Consider the following 20,389-nt stretch of genomic DNA (forward strand, 5'->3'; position numbering starts at 1 on the left):
GCGTGGTTCGCCTCTGCATCCTGAAGCAAAGTCGAAGGGAAGTTGGATGAAGACAGATCGCGTGGGCGGAGCAAGATCGCGGTTTTTCCATTAGATCCTATCGATTTCTCCGATTTCACGGTGACTCCGGTATCGCAGCATCCCTTTACGAGAGTCAACCGCTGTGATGTAGTCAATTAGAAAGCGTCGAGATCGGTTTCATTGGTTTTGAAACTTATAATTAAACGATCGCGTTACAACGGCCCGTTAATATTCCTGGTTGGCTCTAATCTCTGATGACGTAATATTATTGGAGCTTATCTAACCGGTCGGATCTTTGCCGAACCGAAGAACGAGATGGCCGCAATATTGACTTTCCAACTCTTTTTTCAATTCCGATTTATCACTTTTAAAAATCGTTTTTAGAAAATTCTGTGCATTCGTTTCTCCCGCTCAGTTATCTTACCATTTTCAACGAACTTTTGACCGTATCTGTATAGATTCACATTCGCTACGTGTACACAAATTGTTGATAAATAATAATACCAAAAGGAAACGGTCGAGAATTTTCTTTTTCGATTCGGAACGAATTAAGTCCATAAATCTTTGACGAATCTACGTTTCGTTATGATTTCAATCGTAATTGAATCATCGTACGCGGAATCTTATACATCAGAGCGCAATATGTATGCGTTAGATGTATACGGAAGTTATTACTTCGAAACCCGCTGCAGGGATTCTGCTGAAAATCAATTTCTCGGTTCTCTGAATTATTTTACACATTCATCTCGCTTCGCAGAATCTTTTTCTCCATTTCTCTCTTTCTCCGAAGATTCGCGTTGCAGCCACGTCTCCCAGCCGTGATAACAATTTCAATTCTTGAATAGTAAAATACTATTCGATTATTATTAAAATGTGATTCGATGACGTGTCGCAGGTATTGATTTTTATACGATCCAAACGCTCGATCAATAATAAACTTTTTATAGAAATTTACCTACATTCGTGCTTGAGCATCGATGTTTTATCAATTGTTACTCGTATCTTCCACAGCACGTACATCCTTTTACTCAGATTGTGAAAAAATATTGGATGAAATTTATCATCGCTGGAACAAATCTGCTGCATCTGCCTCAATTCACGTAATCCGTATCGATAAATTAGGTTTAATACGGTGAGACTTTTCAATGTAGAAGACTAATACGTAAAGATTTGTCGTATAAATTGGCTTTCATAAATTTCCGCATCGATATAATAGTAACCGTTAGCGACAGTGACGGTGAATATTAATTTTTTTACCCAAACAACCCTATTTCAATATATTTATCGTTCGAGAGGATCGAGTGCGAAATAATTTTCCTCTATTCCTCATCGATCGAAGCTCGAGACCATCTCAGGGCGAAAGTGGCTCCGGTTTTTTTCTTCCTCGCCCGTTTCGCATCGGATAAATTATTAAACTCCGGTTTATTTCATTTCCTCCCCGCATTTTGGCCCCTTCGTTATTATTGCATAAGAGTCAGTCGAGGGTCCAAAATGCTGAGAATTTTCGGGTCTGCCTAAAACCAGCGAACGCCGGTGGGTGAAGCACAAGACGTTGTAACAGCGAATATATTCGGGACTGGCAGAGGATTTTTTTTCGAAAGCAAGGAAGAGATAAAAAAATAAAACTCTTCGAGTGGCGGAAACCTCCTCTACAGTCTCCTCTTTTACTCCGTCGCAAAATCCTCGAGCCGAACACGTTCCGATCGGTACTAGTTTGCATAATATTTCTATGGTGACACCGTCGCGATGTAGCTGGTTATATATTCTCTTTTTGAAGTGTAGGTAGGTATATAGGCACGTATACGCGTACAATGTATACGTCTACACGCGTGTACAATGTATACATATATTCACGAATGAAAATCGCCACCCCGAGTATATGCATAAATAATGTAGTGGGAATATAGCGCACCCTGACATCGATTCGGCATTCCCTATTTCGTACACCCGTGTGTGTGTGTGTGTGTGTGTACGTAGACTGTACACAACGTCACACGTCTACCTGGTGGGCGAAAGCCTTCGGTAGTGCGCGGCGCACGATTTTGCCTACAGAATATGCATATTTGTACTCTCCTGGCCTAAAGCCTCGCATCCCGATGGTTACTCCACAGCATTTACGCGAACGCGTAAGTTGCGTTTATTTTAGACGCGGCGGGGTTGAGGTTCCAAATCTTAAAAGTTTCGGAAGCGCAAAATTACGTATTTTTTTGTGGCGAAACTTGAAGTAAAGACATCGAACATGAAAGTTTCGAACGGTCAGAAAACCCGACGGTCAAAGTTCCGAAAGGGCGAAAATTTGAAAATCTGAAACATCGAAATTCCATATGATCGAAGATTTTCAGTTCTGTAAATTTCTGGATTCATCAAATTTCACCACTTTGATCTTTCTTTGTTTTAGATTTTCCATATTTATACGATCGGAATCCTGGTAATTCTGATTTTCGGTTTTTCCGATTTTTCACACCCACTCGTTTTAATTTTCGAAATTCGACTCTACCGGAACTCTATTTTTTGCAATTTCGCTGCATCGTAACTCGAGTTTTCGGAATCATGCATATCGGAACTTTGTTGTTTCTGCAAAGTTTGATTTCTTTGCTTCAGGCTTCGCTACCAAATGATTCGGAATCAGGCGCTTTCCGAACTTTTCCCATTCTGTTACATTTCACTGTTTGACTATCGTCATCATCGTTATTATTACTCTCTGAACCTCTTATACTGTGATGATTTTTTCAATAAAGAATAAAATTACTCTCCGCCTGTAAGAATTAGCGCGGAGTATGGAAATAAGTGCGGAAAACGACGGCACAGATTACACCGCGTTTTCCATTTCCTATAGGCACGAAAATCCGGCCGACCTTTCCTATTAGTTACGGGCCAAGAGAGGAGCAAGTGATTGTGAGTAATTGCTGGGCACAGCCCCTAGCTGTTAGGGCTAAGCGAGTATCTATTCCGGAGGTGAACGGGACGCGTCGAGTGTGTATTTCGTTTGAGTTCGGCCCCACCGAGTATCGGAAATGAACGGTGATTTGTTAGCCATGTTTTCCACGGGTCAATAGACTCCCTCCATTATGGGCTCGGTTCAGGCCTGCGTTTTTTTTTACCCCTTTCCTACCCCTTTTGTTCCTCGTTATTCGTCGTATTTTCATCCCCGATGGAACGCGGCGATGCTCGCCAAAATTTATAATACTAGTGTATTAATTAATATGCTCTCAGAATTCTTGCGTATCGTTATTATCGTCAATTTTTTTTTATGGAAACGAGTATTCTGAAAAAGCGAAAAAGATTTTCTCTCAATTTCCTGCTGGCAGTAAATTTTCAATACGTACTTACTGGAGGAAAAAAAAAAAAAATTTACGAGCGAAATCTCTCGACGGTAACCGCAGTCCAACAAAGCGCATTGGTCAGGAAGTTAATTTGCAGGCATTGCGATGCTGGAGAAGCAATAACGCCTCGACGGCCTGGCGCCAGGAGTTAGAACCACGGCAGTCTCGATCGAGTAACTCCTTCGCAAAACAATAATAACCCCTGTAAAGTTGCGAAGTAATTGAAAGTGCTCGGTCGATTCTGCTCCGACAAGGATGATCTCCGTTTTCATGCTCGATTTAGTCAAAAATTCAAATCGATACGCGAAGTGAAGAAAGAATAGCAAAAAATAATAATAACGAATGATTAATACTCGTCAATTTAAGAATAATTACTGCTCGATTACCTCGAATTTTTTTCTTTTCTTATCTTTTTTGTTTTTTTTTTTTTTTTTAACGCCATGAATACAACAAAAGCCGTTCAATTTTAATTATAATTATACATACAGTTTATTTTGTTCCTTAATGAATATTTTATTAAACGTCTGAGATAAATTTTTTTCTCACAAGCTACGCGGTTATAGTTACACGAAATACTTCACATGCTAATTTATCATACCAGTTATAATTGCTCAACTTACCGGTTGATTGAGAAACACATTCAGACGTTATGGTAAATTTTACACGCCATTCTCGTTTGGTCGGATCTTTGTTGTTAGATCTTTTGACAACTTTTTCGTCCGTTTCTCATTCGATGTTTGCTTCAGACGATTCGCAATCGAGTAATTTATCGAAACTGGATAAACGTTAAAAAAGCTGATCAAGGATATGATCTTTCCCAACTTGTTGCAACTCCTGAACTTTCTCTACTGAAATTAGCAGTTTTCTAATTTTTCCGAGGCGAGGACCTCGTCGTAAATTTCATCTCAACCGATCTGAATATCTTATCACTTGCCGAGCTCTGCTTTAAGAATTTTTTAAATGCTTTTATCAATCGTTCGACCGCACAAACCCTACGCCGATAATTATCATCGTTTAAAAAAATTCATTACCTTAAAACGAAATGAGACAATAGGACGGGCACGATTGTCGCGCAATTATAGAAGGAGGGGGATATATTTTAATAATTTTAATCGAGTGTCGTGCGACTCGGCGATTAAGTGGTTGCTGAATCGTATTAACGATCATCGCCGCGGGTTCAGAACTCGTGCTGCCGGAGCTGTATCCACATTTGTACGTAGGGTGAAATTCATTAAAGGTTATAATAAAGTTTTAGTGTGCCTAAGTATCGTTCTCTGCCATGCTGCGGATGGTTATCATTAGGCAATAAATTTCGCCCGTTTAATATCGCCCGATATTGTAGGTGTATTATAATCCACCTTCGGGAAACTTTATTTTATATCCGTAATTATGATAGGACTTTACTCGAATCATGCCTGCACATTTATACGCACCGTAATTCCGCCCCCCCCCCCCCCCCCTCACCTCAACTCACCCGTTCGGCTCATTACCGGAAAACACGAATTCCAATTATTCAAATTGCCCGCCCGCCCATGCGTGTTCATATAAATCGTCCGGCGCACAATACTTTCGCCTCACTTGCCGCCCCGTTGTCATTTCGCGTTTCGTTTCACACTCATTGTCAGCTATAACCGCAGAACCGCGAAAGCGCGCGTTTAAAAATCGATACGGGTCGCACTGAACTCGATACCGAAATCAAATTAATTCTTGCTCTACCGACTGGCGAAAATTCCTCGTGAAAGCGGGATTTTCTATTTTGAAAAAACTTTCACCAATCGTCGTGAAAAGAGGCAAACTGGGAGATTATTATTCGCTTGAACAAATAATTGGCATATTTTATCACATTTTATCACGCAGGCCAATATTTCTGAGGTTGAAAAAAGTTCGTTAAATTTCTCAACGCTTTGACATCTTACAAAAATGATGTAAAGTAAAACAAGTTTCACTTGGTGTGTAATTTGTATTTGCTGCGTCGTTTTCTTATTCACGATCTTAATGATGCTGAAAATTCATACATACACACACACACATATATATATATACATATACACTATGTATCCGCGAATAAGTCTCTTGGTATTTTATATACCTTATATACCCGTTGTACAAGGTTTATTTCGGATAAATTAACGAGCTCGAAGTTTCCACCTTGCACCTTCAGTTTGGCGGGGCTTCCGGAAATTAGTATTAAAAATACGGTCGAACAAAAGGAGGAGGAAGCGGGGAGAGAAAATAAAACGTCGAGTGGGTAAACGGTAGCAAAAAAGAGAATATCGTATAACAGCCCTGCAGCTGCGTACGACAATCGAGAGTAATTGGTTTCACTTTCACCGTGTCTCGTTCTCGTGGTTTCTCCCTTTTTTCATCCCTCCTCCAATCCTGGTATGAAAAACAAAAATATATCGCGAAAATTCTTCGTTCACCCCCGTTTAAGTATATAACAATCGCGTCTCATTGGAAAATAAATTTCCCGAACATATTTCATCCGGATAAAGTGACGCTTTCCAAGAGAAGTAACAAAAAACTAAAAGAAAAAAAACCAATAAGCTGTAAAGAAAAATTGAGAAAGCCACCCTTTGATGCGGTTTCATCCGCCCTTACTCCTCGGCTCGATGCCGCTGCCGCCTGGATCAAGGATTAAACTTACCCGTGTGGTTAAGAGGCAGGGTGCATGACGATGTAGGCTAAGGGGTGCGGGAGCTGGAAGGACGGCGGCGTCGAGGCGCCGTAATTAGGCGATACTCGTTGCATGCATCTCGAACCTTGCCAGGGTGGATATTCTCGTCGTTTTGCCGTTGAACGCCAGCGTCCTGATTTTTTTCCCCCCTCGGGGAAGCGAGATGAAATTATTTAAAAAAATTGGCGAGCTTCGTTGCAATTATTTTTTATTTTCCTTTTACCCCCCCTCAAGCAATTATTACCATCGTCAATTTCAAGTTTTCTCTTCTCTCTCTCTCTCTCTCTCTCTCTCAGTTTGAAGATACATTATTTTTTTTTTCATTTTTCATCGGGTCTTAATCAAATCCCATCAGTGTGGTTGTTGCTGCAGGAGCGACGCTTCAGTGAACGACAAAGTAATTGATAAAAAAATTGAAAGACACAGCTGGTGCGGTACGTATACGGTACAAGGGAAAACTGGTTTCCGTCTTTAATAGAGTTTCAACTCTCCGGAGGGATCTTCGGGGATGAGAAATTTCCAGTTGACTGTACTTTCTACGGTTTATGTTCCTGTGCAACACATTACAGGGTCTAAACTCGGTTTTCTTGTTGTCGTTGCTATTGTTGCTGTTGGAACAGCGATTCGTCGCTTTCTTTTACTCACACAGGTATCTTGTATTGACATACTCTTTCACATCGTGCTTCGAAAGGGTTCGTATAGTGTATTGCTTGAAAGGAATTAAGTGGTACGTACGGGGCGTAATTCTGCCGAAAGTATATAATATACCGTACGTGATAGATTGGCGTAAAATGATTAGCGAAATAAATTGGGATCCGTGGTATCTACGCGTAAGAAATTTCTTGAGGAAGAACGTATTTTTTGCACCGGAAATCTTTCCGCCCGTAGCCTGTATGCTTTTTATTTTCATCTGGCACTCGATCACGGAATTTCGCGTTATATTACGATACAAACAGGAAGCGAAAAACATCTCACGGGAAGTATTATTAGAAAAGTTTGGAATATCGTTCCGTTTTTTTTTTTTTTTGTTTTTTGTTTTTTGTTTTTTTATTTTTATTAACGCTTTTTTCTTTTTCTATCCCTTTTATATTACCTCCTCCCGCCTCCCGTTTTTAGTTTGGTTTTCTCAGCACGCCTTCCTAAGTCGGCCGCGTCTCAATTCGGGAAAATAAAGTTTTCTCTTCTCGCGTTGGACCCCCAAAGCCCTTTTCGACGTCTCTCGCGGACCTCCGTTGAATGCGGATTCATCCGGCAACCGACTTCCGGAATTTCATCCACCCTCGGATCTGTATGCGATATGTTACGTGGAATCATGTGATACGATCTATAGACGATGAACGAATTGTGACGCGATGTTTGTCATTCTATTATGCAGGTATGTCAACTCGACGAAAGTGATGAAACTTGATTTTTTTTCCCGCAAATCAGGAACCGGGACTAGACGGCAGTTAATATTGCGCTCGCTAAGTTGAACCCTAGCGATATAGATTCATAATTTCATGGTAATTTAGAGGAAAATTATTCAGCTTGACTGTGAAATCAACTTGGCAATTAAAGTACGTGCTTTTGTATTAAACGTTTCGCCGTGACGATAAGCTTGAGAAGCTTGGGAAGGGCGGATAAAATGTGTGTAAGAAAAAAAAATTTTAAAAGAAAAAAAAAAAATAAGGTATAAGGGAAAGGTAATGAGAGTAGATTTTCATTGCTCTTCGTTAACTCTGCAATCCCTCTTGCGGAAGGAGACAGAAAATGTCGTGAAAAAATCTTGACATTTAAATGAGAGAATTAGTGAAAAATGTGAGAAAAAAATGTTACGACGAACCGAAGAAGTGAAAAGTGAAAAAGAAAATTACGCCGTTTTTCTTACTTACGTTCTTTTTTTTTTGCATTTTCTTTCGCGTTTCATTAATCCGCTATTGATTTATTTCGAGCCATTTCTCTTGCCGCAGGTGGGAAATATCGCTTGGACTATTTTAAGCCGTTTAAATTATCCGATTTATTAGACACGACGCAATTATTAAACCGTTATACGAGTTTTACAAGGCTGGTGCAGGTGCCGAGATCTGGCGAATGATAAATTAAGGCCAAGTGGACTTCGCGTCTCGCAGTTTCAACTCCCTGGTTATAATCGAGTGAACGTGAAGACAAAGGGGTACGGTTGTAATTCCGAATTTGAGAAATCTTGGAAAACACGAAATTCCCAATTTTTCAGTGGCGAAACTCAAAGAATTCGAATCTTTGTTGTTTCTTCAAAGTTTGACTTCTTTACTTGCGCTTTCGATGATTTGAAACAAATATTGACAGCACCTGCAAGCACTCCTGCTTCCGCGCCGATTAAAAAATTGACCAACCAATCCGGGGTAAGTGCGTTAATCAGTCGGCAAAGTTTGTCCGCGATCCCGGTAATCAAGCCGTGGTATAATTAGCTGTCGGAGAGTTGCAGGTCGCGTTGTTCAAAGGATTGGACCGACCTGTGCAGACTCTGTGCCAATTTACATATGGCACAATAGCCGGCTCGGATGCCTCCGCATTGACTGCGAGACGGGTAAATAGCGGTGAGAAATCCGGGGATGCAATTTTGACCCTCAGATTCGGAGTCTGGTTTCCGGTTCTGCAGCCGGAGACGTCACATCGATCGCAGACGTATTGAAAATCGGTTTTTCATCTCTCTCCTAATTTAACGGTTCGGTAAAGACGCGCCTCGTTGCGTCACCTGATCGCTTCTCGTTTTCACGTTCGATTTACTTGCATTTGTATTCAAGCCGAGGAGACGATGCGAGACCCTATCATTTCCTCATTATCCACTCAAACATGGCGCCGTCGGTCCATCCCTCTTTCATGTAATTTTACGACTCCCTCGTCGATTCTGATGACGCGACTATTTACGCATCGACTTAATTGTTCGGGGACCGAATCGTATCTTTTGCTCGATATCCGTGAGTTCAGGAGAGAAGGAGAGAGAGAAAGAGGGAGGAAGGGAGGGAGGAAAAACGTGGAAACCATTTTTTGACAGCAACGATTTACGAGAACTTTCGTCAACTTTTCTTTCGTAAATCAAGTGAAATTTTTCGATTTTCAGTTCGGGAATTACGAGTAAGCCGATAAAAATGATGAAATTAAGCTGCTGTACTCGATTATAAGCTTTTTCAGAAAGGACAATATTATCTCGCTACCCTCGAAAACCCGGAGAGAATCGAATAATTTCGTTTATTTTAGAATCCAGTCAGAGAATGATTGTTTCGTATAAAAATATCGAGGGATCTTAATTTTTATCATCGAAGCGAAAAGCTCCCCAATTTTGATAAGCTTTCGGCAATGCGTCGTAATTAACATGCACGGTGTTGATGTTATACGATACTTACGACCTTCCGCGAACACGCTGACGATGTATTTAGCTGATCGTCCTTCGTCGATATATTTCCTCAAGTGATCCCGCGTATATAGGGTACGTGCCACAGCCGCAAAGAGGATCGGGTTTATGTGTTTCGGCTCTCCCTGGATACCCCCTGTATCCACAACTCAGTCTCTTTGACCGATCATGCATCACGCACGATCGGAGCATCCGTCAGACTCTTCAACTTAAAGTTGCGGGACCAGAACTTGAGATGAACGTTTTAAAGGAGAGGACAAAGGCCTCGTAGCCGAACTTTAATAAAAGGAGGAATATATCTCCTTGACGTGGGCAAAAATTTGAACCCAAGAATCAGATTTGATATTAAATTTCAACAAATCGCATTATCGTTACTTTTCTTTTTTTCTTTTTTCTTTTTTCTTGGACTGCACATTTGACAATTCATTTCACCGTCAGTTTTGGTTACGGTAAATTCGAATTAAACTTGATAAAACTTGTCTTGCTTACTCGTGTAACGGTTGACAAACTGTAGTTACAACGAATTTGAAATTTCTATAAGCTATTCTAACACTGTGCGTATACGTAGGTACAATATTCAAGTTGACAACAGTTAACCCAGTTTGAAATGTTAATAACTATAACGGCGGTGAAACATTTCCCCGGATCACGACGAACGTTTGCAAGTTTTAATCGCCATCATCGATTTTCAAAGGGTTGCCAGACTGACGCAGCAAACTTCGCAACGTTAACCGTCTGCAGACGTAACTTGGTGCCACCCTGCAATTTACGGCTTTAATTAATAATATATTCCCCGGCAGACGATTTACGAGCAATCGCTACTTTCGTAATATCATCTATTAATTTCAGCCAGGGTCAGACGTAGTCTATGTAATGTTTCAAACATACAGAGGGACGCTTGTGTAACGGTCGCCATATTTGTCCAACTTTTTCCTTCCATGTGTTTTTTTATATTTCTTTTCTTTTTTTTTTTATCTCTTGCTGAAAAAAGAAAACAGTTTTTGTTTCGTTTCTGCAACAGCTCCTCGCACCCTTTTTTTTTTTTTAATACAGGGACGTATAACGGACGGAAAACTCGAAGGTAGATCAGCATAACGATGCGATTCACGAAAAGTTGCGCACCCGGCGACTCGCCCTCAGTGTGGAAGCCATCCCCGAGGCGAAGCGCTCATGCATCACGCATGATGCTCGACTACGTTATAATAATTCTGGCAACGCGGTGAATAAACTCACAACAGCTTCTTGCAGACTGTCGGTTGAAAAAAAAAAAATTTATTCCGTTTACCAGCGTAATCAACACTAGCGATTTATAAATTGAAATTAGAACCAGATGATCAGAGAGTTTGTTGAAATTGTTATTTCGATTGTGAAAACAGTTTGCAGTGGAGGCTTTCAATTATTCATCCATTTGCGTACATCTCCTCCTGTTTTACCGTAGCTGCAGCGGTTTAAAGGATAAATGAAAATTTTTCTACTCACAGAGTTCAGCTCGACGCAGGTAATACGGCACAGACGGAAAATAGTTTACTCCAGTTTTAAACAAATTAATTTTCGTAACGGTAAAACCGACCATAGCGGGAATTAAAATGTGCACAACGCGTTGTCACGAGATTGCAGAAGTTTCACTAATTTGTTATTTTAAAAGTTTAAAAGTTTGAATTATTACCATATTTCATTGTTATTTTCTTCCCTCACAATTGACGCCTCGATTAATTTCATCCAATTCAACGATTCGATCTTTCCGCAAAATTTTCCACCGCTCCCCAAAATGAGATTTGGGATTCGCAAAGCGTCTACGATTATTACGATTCCCCGATATAAATCCATAGCTCAGCTTTTCCCACGTTATCTACCTATTAATGGCGCCCTTTGCTACGCCCACGGTGAAACGGCAAGAAATATAAAGGCCCTTTCGTACGCCGACCACGCGCCGAGTTCTTCCCAATCTCTTTATCTAAAGAGGTCTCTCTTATCCCATTCTCGCAGACCTGCCCGGTACAAAACGTTCCCCAGGCGGCCTTAATAGTCATTGAGTTTGTCCCGTGTTCTCAGGTGTTGATGATGAGTAAAAAAAAAATAACAGGGAAAAATTTTGACGAAATATCGCCATTGGTAGAGAGAGCAAATACAAATACAAATGGGCAAGTATACAGAGAACGCAAACTTAGAATTAACTTAACTTGTTAGATGTGGAGTCTCGGGGTTAATTTCACTTTATGATATTTGAACTACGTGTAATTATTGGGAGAGAATTAGAGAGCGGTAGATATATATATATATATATATAGTTAAATACAGTTTATTATGCCCATTGCAACGTTTGACAAAAAATCACGAGTCATGAGTAAAGCAGAAACAGAAAATAACAAAAAATAAAACTAAATAAAACTAAATAAAATAAAACTAGTCAAGAGAGAGAGAAAGGTTGATTGATTTTTTATTCATGCCTTGATTATATCTTGAGGCAATGAATTATAAACAGCGAAAACAATACAAGTTTGAAATGTCATGGAAAAAACAGGATACCTACAATTTCAAATCGACTAACTTTTTATTAATAATAATTAATGACGGTACAATTAGCTATGCTAACAATAATTGGTTATAGATAAAAAGTAGAACGTACATATTCAAAGAAAATTAGACGTGAAACTAATAATTATTACAATACCAGAAATAATAAATAAATTAGGATTAAATAATTGTAGACAAACAATAAGTGACCGGCTGCACATTGTATAACCTTATGTAATATGGTAGAGAGAGAGAGAGAGAGAGAAATTTCAAATTCATTTCGCCTGGTAAATTTTGACAAATTTTGCTTCGCTGCTTTACAGTGTAATTCGTCTTCTCAACTTGCTCGCAATTTTTTACTTCGGATGATCGACGACAGTCTCTTTTCTCTTCTCGAGACAATATTATTGAAATTACCTACCGCTATCCGAGCTCTCCTTTTCTGCACGAAGGCGCGTTACATTCGCCCCAAGTTCTCTCTCACTCTCGCTCTCTCTCTCTCTCTCTCTCTCTCGCCCGATTCGACGCGGAGCTTGCAAGTCGGCCGTCGGTCCGGGGTTCCAATTTACCGAATCGACTCTCGCCCCAGCTAAAAGCCAGCTCTATCTTACACCTCGAATGTATCATGTGTATACATAATATATGTATGCCAGTATACCTATATCGCATAACGGCAGACAGTCTGTAAGGCGTGTAATTTGTCAGGCGGAAGACGATATTTCGCAGCAAATGTATCGAGGAAGAGACAGATTTTCCATCGGTATGCGATATACAAGAGAAAGCGGGCTTCCTTTATCTGAGGCTTTGTACAAAGGTATTGATTGATATTATACCGAGACACCTGCGCGACGATCGACTTTCGTAACACATCGACTTGCAAACAATCCTTTCGTCCCTCAGTGTTTTAATAAAATATTTCTCGCGATAAGAGTAAGAGAAAACAAAAAAAAAAAAAAAAAACACAACGACAACAACAAAAGTTAAACAAATACGGCCAACCCCGTTTTTTACACCCACTTCCGTCACCTGACTCTCGCTTTCTAATAATCCATCATTGCGATTTAGCTACGCGGTTATGACGCTGAAACGAAATCTGCGGGCACGTCAAAACTTTCAAATTTCAGCCCCATTACCCCCGTTTCAATGCCCAAAGAAGGGAACGTGAGGAATTCGTTTCTCGCTTGTGTACGAGAACTGGGAAATTTCAATATCAATACTTTTTCCCATCAAAGTTGTATTAATACACAATTATTACCTTCTCGACGTGTCCTAATTATTTTTATGGATTTCGCGAGTCCGATCAAGGGAAAATAATATACTTTTACGATAAATAATGCGCGTTATTATTATTATTGATTCGAGGCTCCTGATTTACGCAGTAGAATCGTCGATTAAATTTACTTTGAATTAGGTTAATCGGAACGACCTTGAATCGACGGTGTAATTCAGCCTTTACCGGATTATACGGAGAAATGAAACGTGTTGTCGGAGCCATCGGTGTGTTTATTCAAAAATTTATTTCCCCCCGTGCGGACCGCGGTGAAACATTTTCACGATAATTACTCGGGGTAAAATTTTTCGTCCGAGTTTGTTTGCCCTGTGCAAATATGCTGGATATATAATTGAACCGGCTTGCAGGAGGGGCCGACAGCTGGGGGAATGATAATCTAATTTCAAGCGAAATGAAAAAAGGAAGAAGAAAAAAACCGTATTAAAGAGTAGAATAAAGAGAGTAAAAAAAAAAAAATAAAATAAATAAATAAAAAATCGTCATCCCTCATTTTTCCACACCTGCAGCGAACTCGTACATCGCAGTTTTCGCAGCTGAATAGGCGGAATGAAAAATAAAGGAATAAAATACCGAGGTGCGAGAGAATCAGCACTCCGCCTTAGGGACGCGAGATTAATGTCGGAGCAGGTATGTTCGTTTTCGATAAAACTTGGAGAGTGCGGCACACTCAAAGGGCGCGGGATGCAATTGCAATAAAATTCACTGGGTTCGAGGCAGCCAACAAGTTGCCGGTGCTGAATCGATAGACTCGACGGGAACCAGCGGCAGTAGCCGTAGAATTAGCACCCGGGCTCGAGTAACGCGTTTCATCCAGCCCCGGGCGTCGTAGGAGAAAAATGGGGAACCAACCGCAAGCCCCGGGCATTGTGATGTACCAGCTTTGTAATTGAGTTCTTTTTCCCGCCTACCATCTCCGCGACTTCGCATTTTTACCTCCTGTAATAAAATACGCGTCGAACAAAGTTTTCAGTGCTCTGATTTTCTCTTCGTCATTCGATTTCAGTTTTCAGTTATCTGATTTTCTTTTTGCGATGTTATTGAAACAAAGAAAAATGTTCTGTTCATTTTTTTTTTTTTTTTTGCCATCCCGACGCATCGACCGATTTTTCGGACACTTTTTTCGCACTGAACTAGAAGAGTAAACTCTTTGGCTTTGCTTTTGAAAATTCGTAAGAATATTCATTTCCAGCCTAGATACATGATTTATAGAAACACGAGTTTTTAAAAAATCCCTGGAAGGTTGAGAAAAATTATTGTTAAAGAACGTTCAACTTAATTTCAGTCGTAAATTACGATTCAAAGTTTTATTTTGGCCGATTAGAAATTCTCATATATTCTTTTCACGCGACACGAAACGTTTCTTGTTATATTAGAGACAAGACTTGCGGTTCGAGGTAAACATTCTGTTTCCGGGACATTATAAAGAAAGTCCAGTATCGATAAAGTCAGTTGTAAGCGATGTAGAAAACTCAAACAAAGATTGATAAGCATCGAGTAAACGATCTCAATATTTCAGCCAACAGTTAATCGGAATTCAATCAGAATTCAATTAGGAACGAGAAATTATCAGGCAGATGAAACGAACATCTACGAGGTTTCCGAGACGATCTTACGGCTGTCTTTTTTTTTTTAATTGGCGAATTATCCAACGCATCACATTTGCAATCGTGGGAGAGAATTATTCACTGATCTGTGAAACTTGAATTTACATGGCCTATTTATTCTCTTGTTCTTCGGTGAAACTCATTCTTCTAATTTCGAGCAACGAAAAGTTTTTGAAAATCGGTCAACGCATTCGGATTTTATTCACGTTTTTAAATCGTTCCGTTTTTTTGTTTTGCCCACCCTGTATACGTACGTTTATGAAAAAAATTAAACCGCTAAAAAAGAACTAAGAACACTCGCAGTTTATGAAAATTGATTTAAAAAAAGTCATATCCGATGATGCAATCTCTCAAAGATACTTTGAATATTATATTATGCGATTCTTCTTTTTTTCAACTAATTTATTTTTTTCAACAAGCGATGAAATTATTCAATGTTTATACGTGTATATGGCGGTAAAGTTTCTAGAAATCAGCCCGAAGGGCTAAGAAATTTGACTCAATCGAGTTGAAACGGGTCGTTTCCATGTACAAACATTTTTTTGACTGTTCATGTTTCGGTTGTTCGTTTGTTACCGAAGACGCGATCCGAGGTTGAGTTGCGCTCGTGGAATAACATTATTCGGAATTTGTTACGAGTGTAACGGGGAGAGGCTATTAGGTGGGTAAAAAAGACGGAAAAGTATTACGAAGTTGGGTAAACAAAATGAGAAAAGTACACGTCGTACGTAGAGAAGAAAAAGTTGAATTTTGTTTATCTCATTTCTGTGCCTTGTTTTTATTCTGTACATTTTCAGTTTATTTCGTTTATTATTCGAATACCGTGTAATTGTATTTCCAACGATGTATCCGACGAGATGTACTTGAGGGCAAGGTATACGCGATTTGACGGAAAACGAGGGGGACGATGCAAAAAAGAGAAAACGAAACAAAATGGAAGAACCAGAAGAATAATGGAGGGGAAAAAAGTTGCACCGTTGAAATAGCCGTCGGGTAATTGAAATGCCTCGGTTGATCGCTGAAAGCTAAGTCAATTTAAGTTGAAACCTTTTGTACGTCAATAAAGTAACGAAGTGAAAGAGAGAGGCTCACACTCCACGGTTACGATGGCACGGCTTACTCAACGGTGCACACAGCACGGACATGCGGTGAAGTATAAAGCCGGTCCATAACTTTCCTGAAAGGCAACGCGACCCCCGTATGCAAATAGTTTACTTGCTGGATAGTTAAATAATAGCCCCAACTACACTGCTCGCCCGTGCAATGCGGCCATTTTATTACTTATGCATGTACGTTGCGTACCTTATAGTGAGTTTAAACTTGGACGAAACAATTCCCGTTGGAAGTAAATTTCTATAACGTTTCGGATGGCTTTATTCGCGGGAAAATCGAATCGTCGCTGAACTCCTTGACGCAATTCATGCGCGAGGAATCAAAGCGTCGAAGGCTCTGCAGCGCCGAAACTAATAGAGTGGATTGATCATCTCAGTTATCGTTGAGAACGAAGGTATGGAAGAACAGAGAAATCTTTTCCACGGTAGCAGAAGCGATTTTTCTTAATCTTGAAAAGCTACGCAGGGAGCTTAATTGTCGGAGCTTGTTACGATTCGAGAGAAATGTCGAAGCGAGAAACATTCACTTAAGAGACACTAAATGATCGGGTGAAATTTCTTTCTCTCGAGATAATTGTACACCGCAAGCAGTTAGTCTCGTCGTACTCGACACGTGGTAAAAGTCGGTGACATTAATGTGGAACAACTGTTTCGATCAGGCGTCAATGAATCAAAGCGCATTATTTTTCTAGGCTTGAAGAAAAAATATGTCGTTCGGATACGGTCGGGGTAAAAATATTGCGGACGATGCAGCGGCTGCAAAAACTTATTGCTTATTGTTTATCTCGCAAAAGCTCGACAGCGCGAGCACTTTCATCTCCGTAATGACTTTTTCCACTCGCTAGTAGCCGCGGGATGAGACTGTGAAATATATTGTTCGTCGTAAAAAAGTTTTACCATTCGCTACGTAAAGCAGCAGGACTCACTTTCCCCGGTTTCTAAACGGGTTCACATAATTCTGGTACACGCTTTTGTTGTACACGTAAACATGCGCTTTGAGCTTTATCATCTCTATCGTCGAAACTTGACGTACTCATAAATTTTGGCACGGGGTCGTTTAACCCTTCGGTAAAATATCACACGGACGTGAAAGTCGACGAGCAGATTAGTTACGACGCGTCGGAGACTTTGAAGAACCGGGAAAGAAGAAACGCTTTACTCGTGGAATATCATTCCGCAAGATGGAAGATCCGACGTTTCGGTTGCGGTTGCTGCGGCTGAGCCCGATACTTGAATAATATCCCTGATTAATCCACTAATTACTCGGGCAATTACTATTGATAATCCTTGCGGAATGGAATCCTAGAGGAAACAGTTACACGGGGATTGCGTTACCGAAATAACATTTCCCGAATGTTGCGCTGCAGCTCCCGAGCTTGGCAATTCGGAGGGAAACATTTTCAATTAGCATAGTATATTCGTGATTTTTTCAATTTCTCACAACTGCGCTCACAGTTTCGAAGGGGCGAGCCAAATTCCGAATTTTTTGGTCGTGAAACTTGAAGTAATGGAATAAAAGTTTCGAACGGTCCGAAACCCGACGCTCAAGCTTCCGAAAATGTGTAAAATTCCGAATGATCGAAGATCTTTGCTTCTGTGAATTTCTTGCTTGGTAAAGTTTCACCACTTTGATCATTTTTGTTTTGGATTTTCGATACTTTTACGTTCGGAATCCTGTTCGTTCAGATTTTCGGTTCTTCTGATTACTTTACACCCACTCGTTCTGTAAACTACATACCGGGTGAGTATATTTCAATGTTCGGAATTTTACTATCCTTTTCGTAAATTTGCTCAATCGTAACTTGAATCATCGAAATCTTGCGTTTCGGAACTTTGATCCGTCTGGTATCCGATCATTCGAAACTTTGTTGTTTCTTGAAAGTTTGGTTTCTCATCTTCAAGTTTCGACACCAGATAATTCGTAATCAGGTGCTTTCGGAACTTTTCAAATTCGGAACTCCAACCCCGCCCCGTTTCGATGTATCTCGGTAAGCACGGAAAGCTCGTTCGTCACATAGACAAGTTGGAATTTCATACGGAATACCCGATGACGGTCAATCGTATTAAATTATCGGCCGAACATCATGCGCGTGTTACATTTACGCAATATCAGAACTGCGACGTCTGATCGTACAGTGATTATAACGATTCGCTATTCAGTCGGCATTTCGGTTTATGCCCGCGTCGACGATCCAACCGACGCGTTAATACCTACTCGAGGTAACGATCACGGATCGTGGATTAATCGTCACGGCTTGTGAACTTTGTCGGCGTTTTGCTCGCGCCGCGGGGCTCAAGAATTATTTGCAACCTGCACGCGGATGCGGACGTGAAATTGTCGCAAGCTTTTCTCGCCGTGTGTTTTCGTCCGGCATCCTTTTCCTGATTAGGTGTACGATGTCTTCCGAGTTACGTACTGTACACCGAACAGCAAGTAACAAGAACTGTACCGAGCAGACGCAGCAATTGAAGCTTCTGTTACCATTAGCAACTTGATACTGACGTAAATACCGAGTACAGCGAAAGTGTGTTTTTCCGAATAATTCACGGCCCGAATTAACACCGTAAATGAGAGAGGAAATCGAAACGGAGAAGGCGAAGAGAGGATAACAACGCGGCGAGGCAACGTTTGTAACCTTTCGCCGAAATATTCAACGCTGGGTTTTACGGTGTAATTATTCGCTCGAGGGTCCCGAAAGCTGAAATCATATTGTTTCGCCGATTCTCTCGGCAGATAATTTCGGGGCTTACACGATTCCGGTTATGAGACAGTGAATTTGGCCTCGTTGCCTACGAGTCAAAATTTTAATTAAATGAAAAGAGAAAAATCTTTTCGAAATTGTCGCCTTGTGAAAGCGCAAGAGCGTGTTGCACGAAATCGCTAAATTTTTCTTTCCTCCCCCTTGTAATCTAATCTAGCTGATCGATGGACTCCGGGACGCGTATAGGGATTGATAACGGAAACTCGGGCTCTTCATGTAGCGTGTGACTAAAGGGCCGTCTGTCACGCGGTGTGAAAAAGTGGGTAAAATAATGACAAGGTGAAAAGGGGGAGGTGAAGGAAAAAACAGAAATACATACATAAGCGTGATTGCGAGGCTTACGTATAAATGGCGAAGATAAGGCTAAGCGCGAGCATTCGTTATCTCTGCTTGCGAAATGTGGCAGAAAAGTTGGACGTCTTCTTCTTCTTCTTCTTCATCCTTTTCTTCATTTTCTTACCCATCTGCTTGCTTCTTGTTGTAGTTTTTCTTCTCCGTTTTCTTTTACTTTTTTTTTCAATTTTTTCCGTTTTTTTTTTCTTACTCGCTGCAACCGCCAGACGTTTTCCCCGGGCAGGATGAATATTTTCTAAGAGGTCTGCCACGCCATGTTGAACATCGTGAACATCGTGCCGCGCTCTCGGGATTCAGACGTACCTAAATTACCGAGGAACGGTAATCGAGCGATAAAAACACCGACGAGCACGTATGTCTCGGAGAGAAAGAAAGAAAAAAAAAAAACAACGTCGAGTTTTCTATCCAAAGTTCGTCACATATGCCGGTTAGACTCCTGCGTTGCGTCTCGAGACCTTAAAGCCGAAAATCGAGATCTTTGAATCGGATTGTTATCCCTGGGAAAAATTTCTTCAACCTTCCCGAGCTACGTGGGTAATTTTACGCCGTTTGAAATCTGATAACCCAACGCGTCGAAGTATGTTTCAACAAAAACCTGACAAAAAATAACTTAATTATTCTACAATTCTTTCGTTCGTTCTCTCGAATCTTTGGCCGCGTATCTTTTCTACATTATGTATAATTGTTACTCTTATTGATGTGCTTTCGAACTTTGTCAAAACCTCGATTGATTATTTTAGCGAAAGTTTTTTTCGGTTTCAGGAACCTATTTCATACTGTACGACTTTATCGATTACTTCGAAAAGGACGGACCGAGTTTTCTGCAGCGTGACAAATTTCTCGACATCATCAATACCATCTTTAAAAATATGTCGACTCTCGAACGAGACGCGATCACCTTTCAAGTAAGTATTACGAAAATTATTTCTAGTATTTTCGAAGTTCAAAGCAATATTTGCACTAAGATTCGAGATGCGAGAGACGTGTGAATTTCACACCTTATAAATATCGAATCGATTATCATCGAGCCGAAGTGGATTCACTGCTGCCGAGTGTGAAAATGTTAAAAAAATGACGAGAAAGCTCGTTCTATTTCAGCTGCGATAGCTATTAAAGCGATAGGGAGCTTTCGAAGCAGCGCCACGGAGTCTCGCTAACAAACCGTCAGCCGATCTCAATCTAATAATTGATTGAGACAAAAATTATGCACCCCAACTCCTCGACTCCTCGGAGGTGGCGAACCTCGGTTTAATTCTTAAAACCGAGCGCGTTTCGCGCTTTCGATGTCGGAGCGAGAGGCTGAGGGCTTCATCAGGGGATGAATTCCCAACAGACCGTGGTCCTGTACAAACAAAACAATA

General features: G+C 40.6%; 1 protein-coding gene across 2 annotated transcripts in view; it reads left to right on the forward strand.

The window, feature by feature from the left end:
* LOC124174493 (acetylcholinesterase-like) overlaps positions 1–20,389 on the forward strand; it is a 109,096-nt gene that overhangs the window by 45,563 nt on the left and 43,144 nt on the right. For both annotated transcript variants that reach the window (XM_046553700.1, XM_046553701.1), the window contains one exon: positions 19,791–19,933. In XM_046553700.1, coding sequence (XP_046409656.1) covers positions 19,791–19,933 — 143 coding nt within the window. The remainder of the gene's footprint in view (positions 1–19,790; positions 19,934–20,389) is intronic.

The sequence above is a fragment of the Neodiprion fabricii genome, chromosome 1 (genome assembly GCF_021155785.1).
Source record: "Neodiprion fabricii isolate iyNeoFabr1 chromosome 1, iyNeoFabr1.1, whole genome shotgun sequence".
Taxonomy (NCBI): Eukaryota; Metazoa; Arthropoda; class Insecta; order Hymenoptera; family Diprionidae; genus Neodiprion; species Neodiprion fabricii.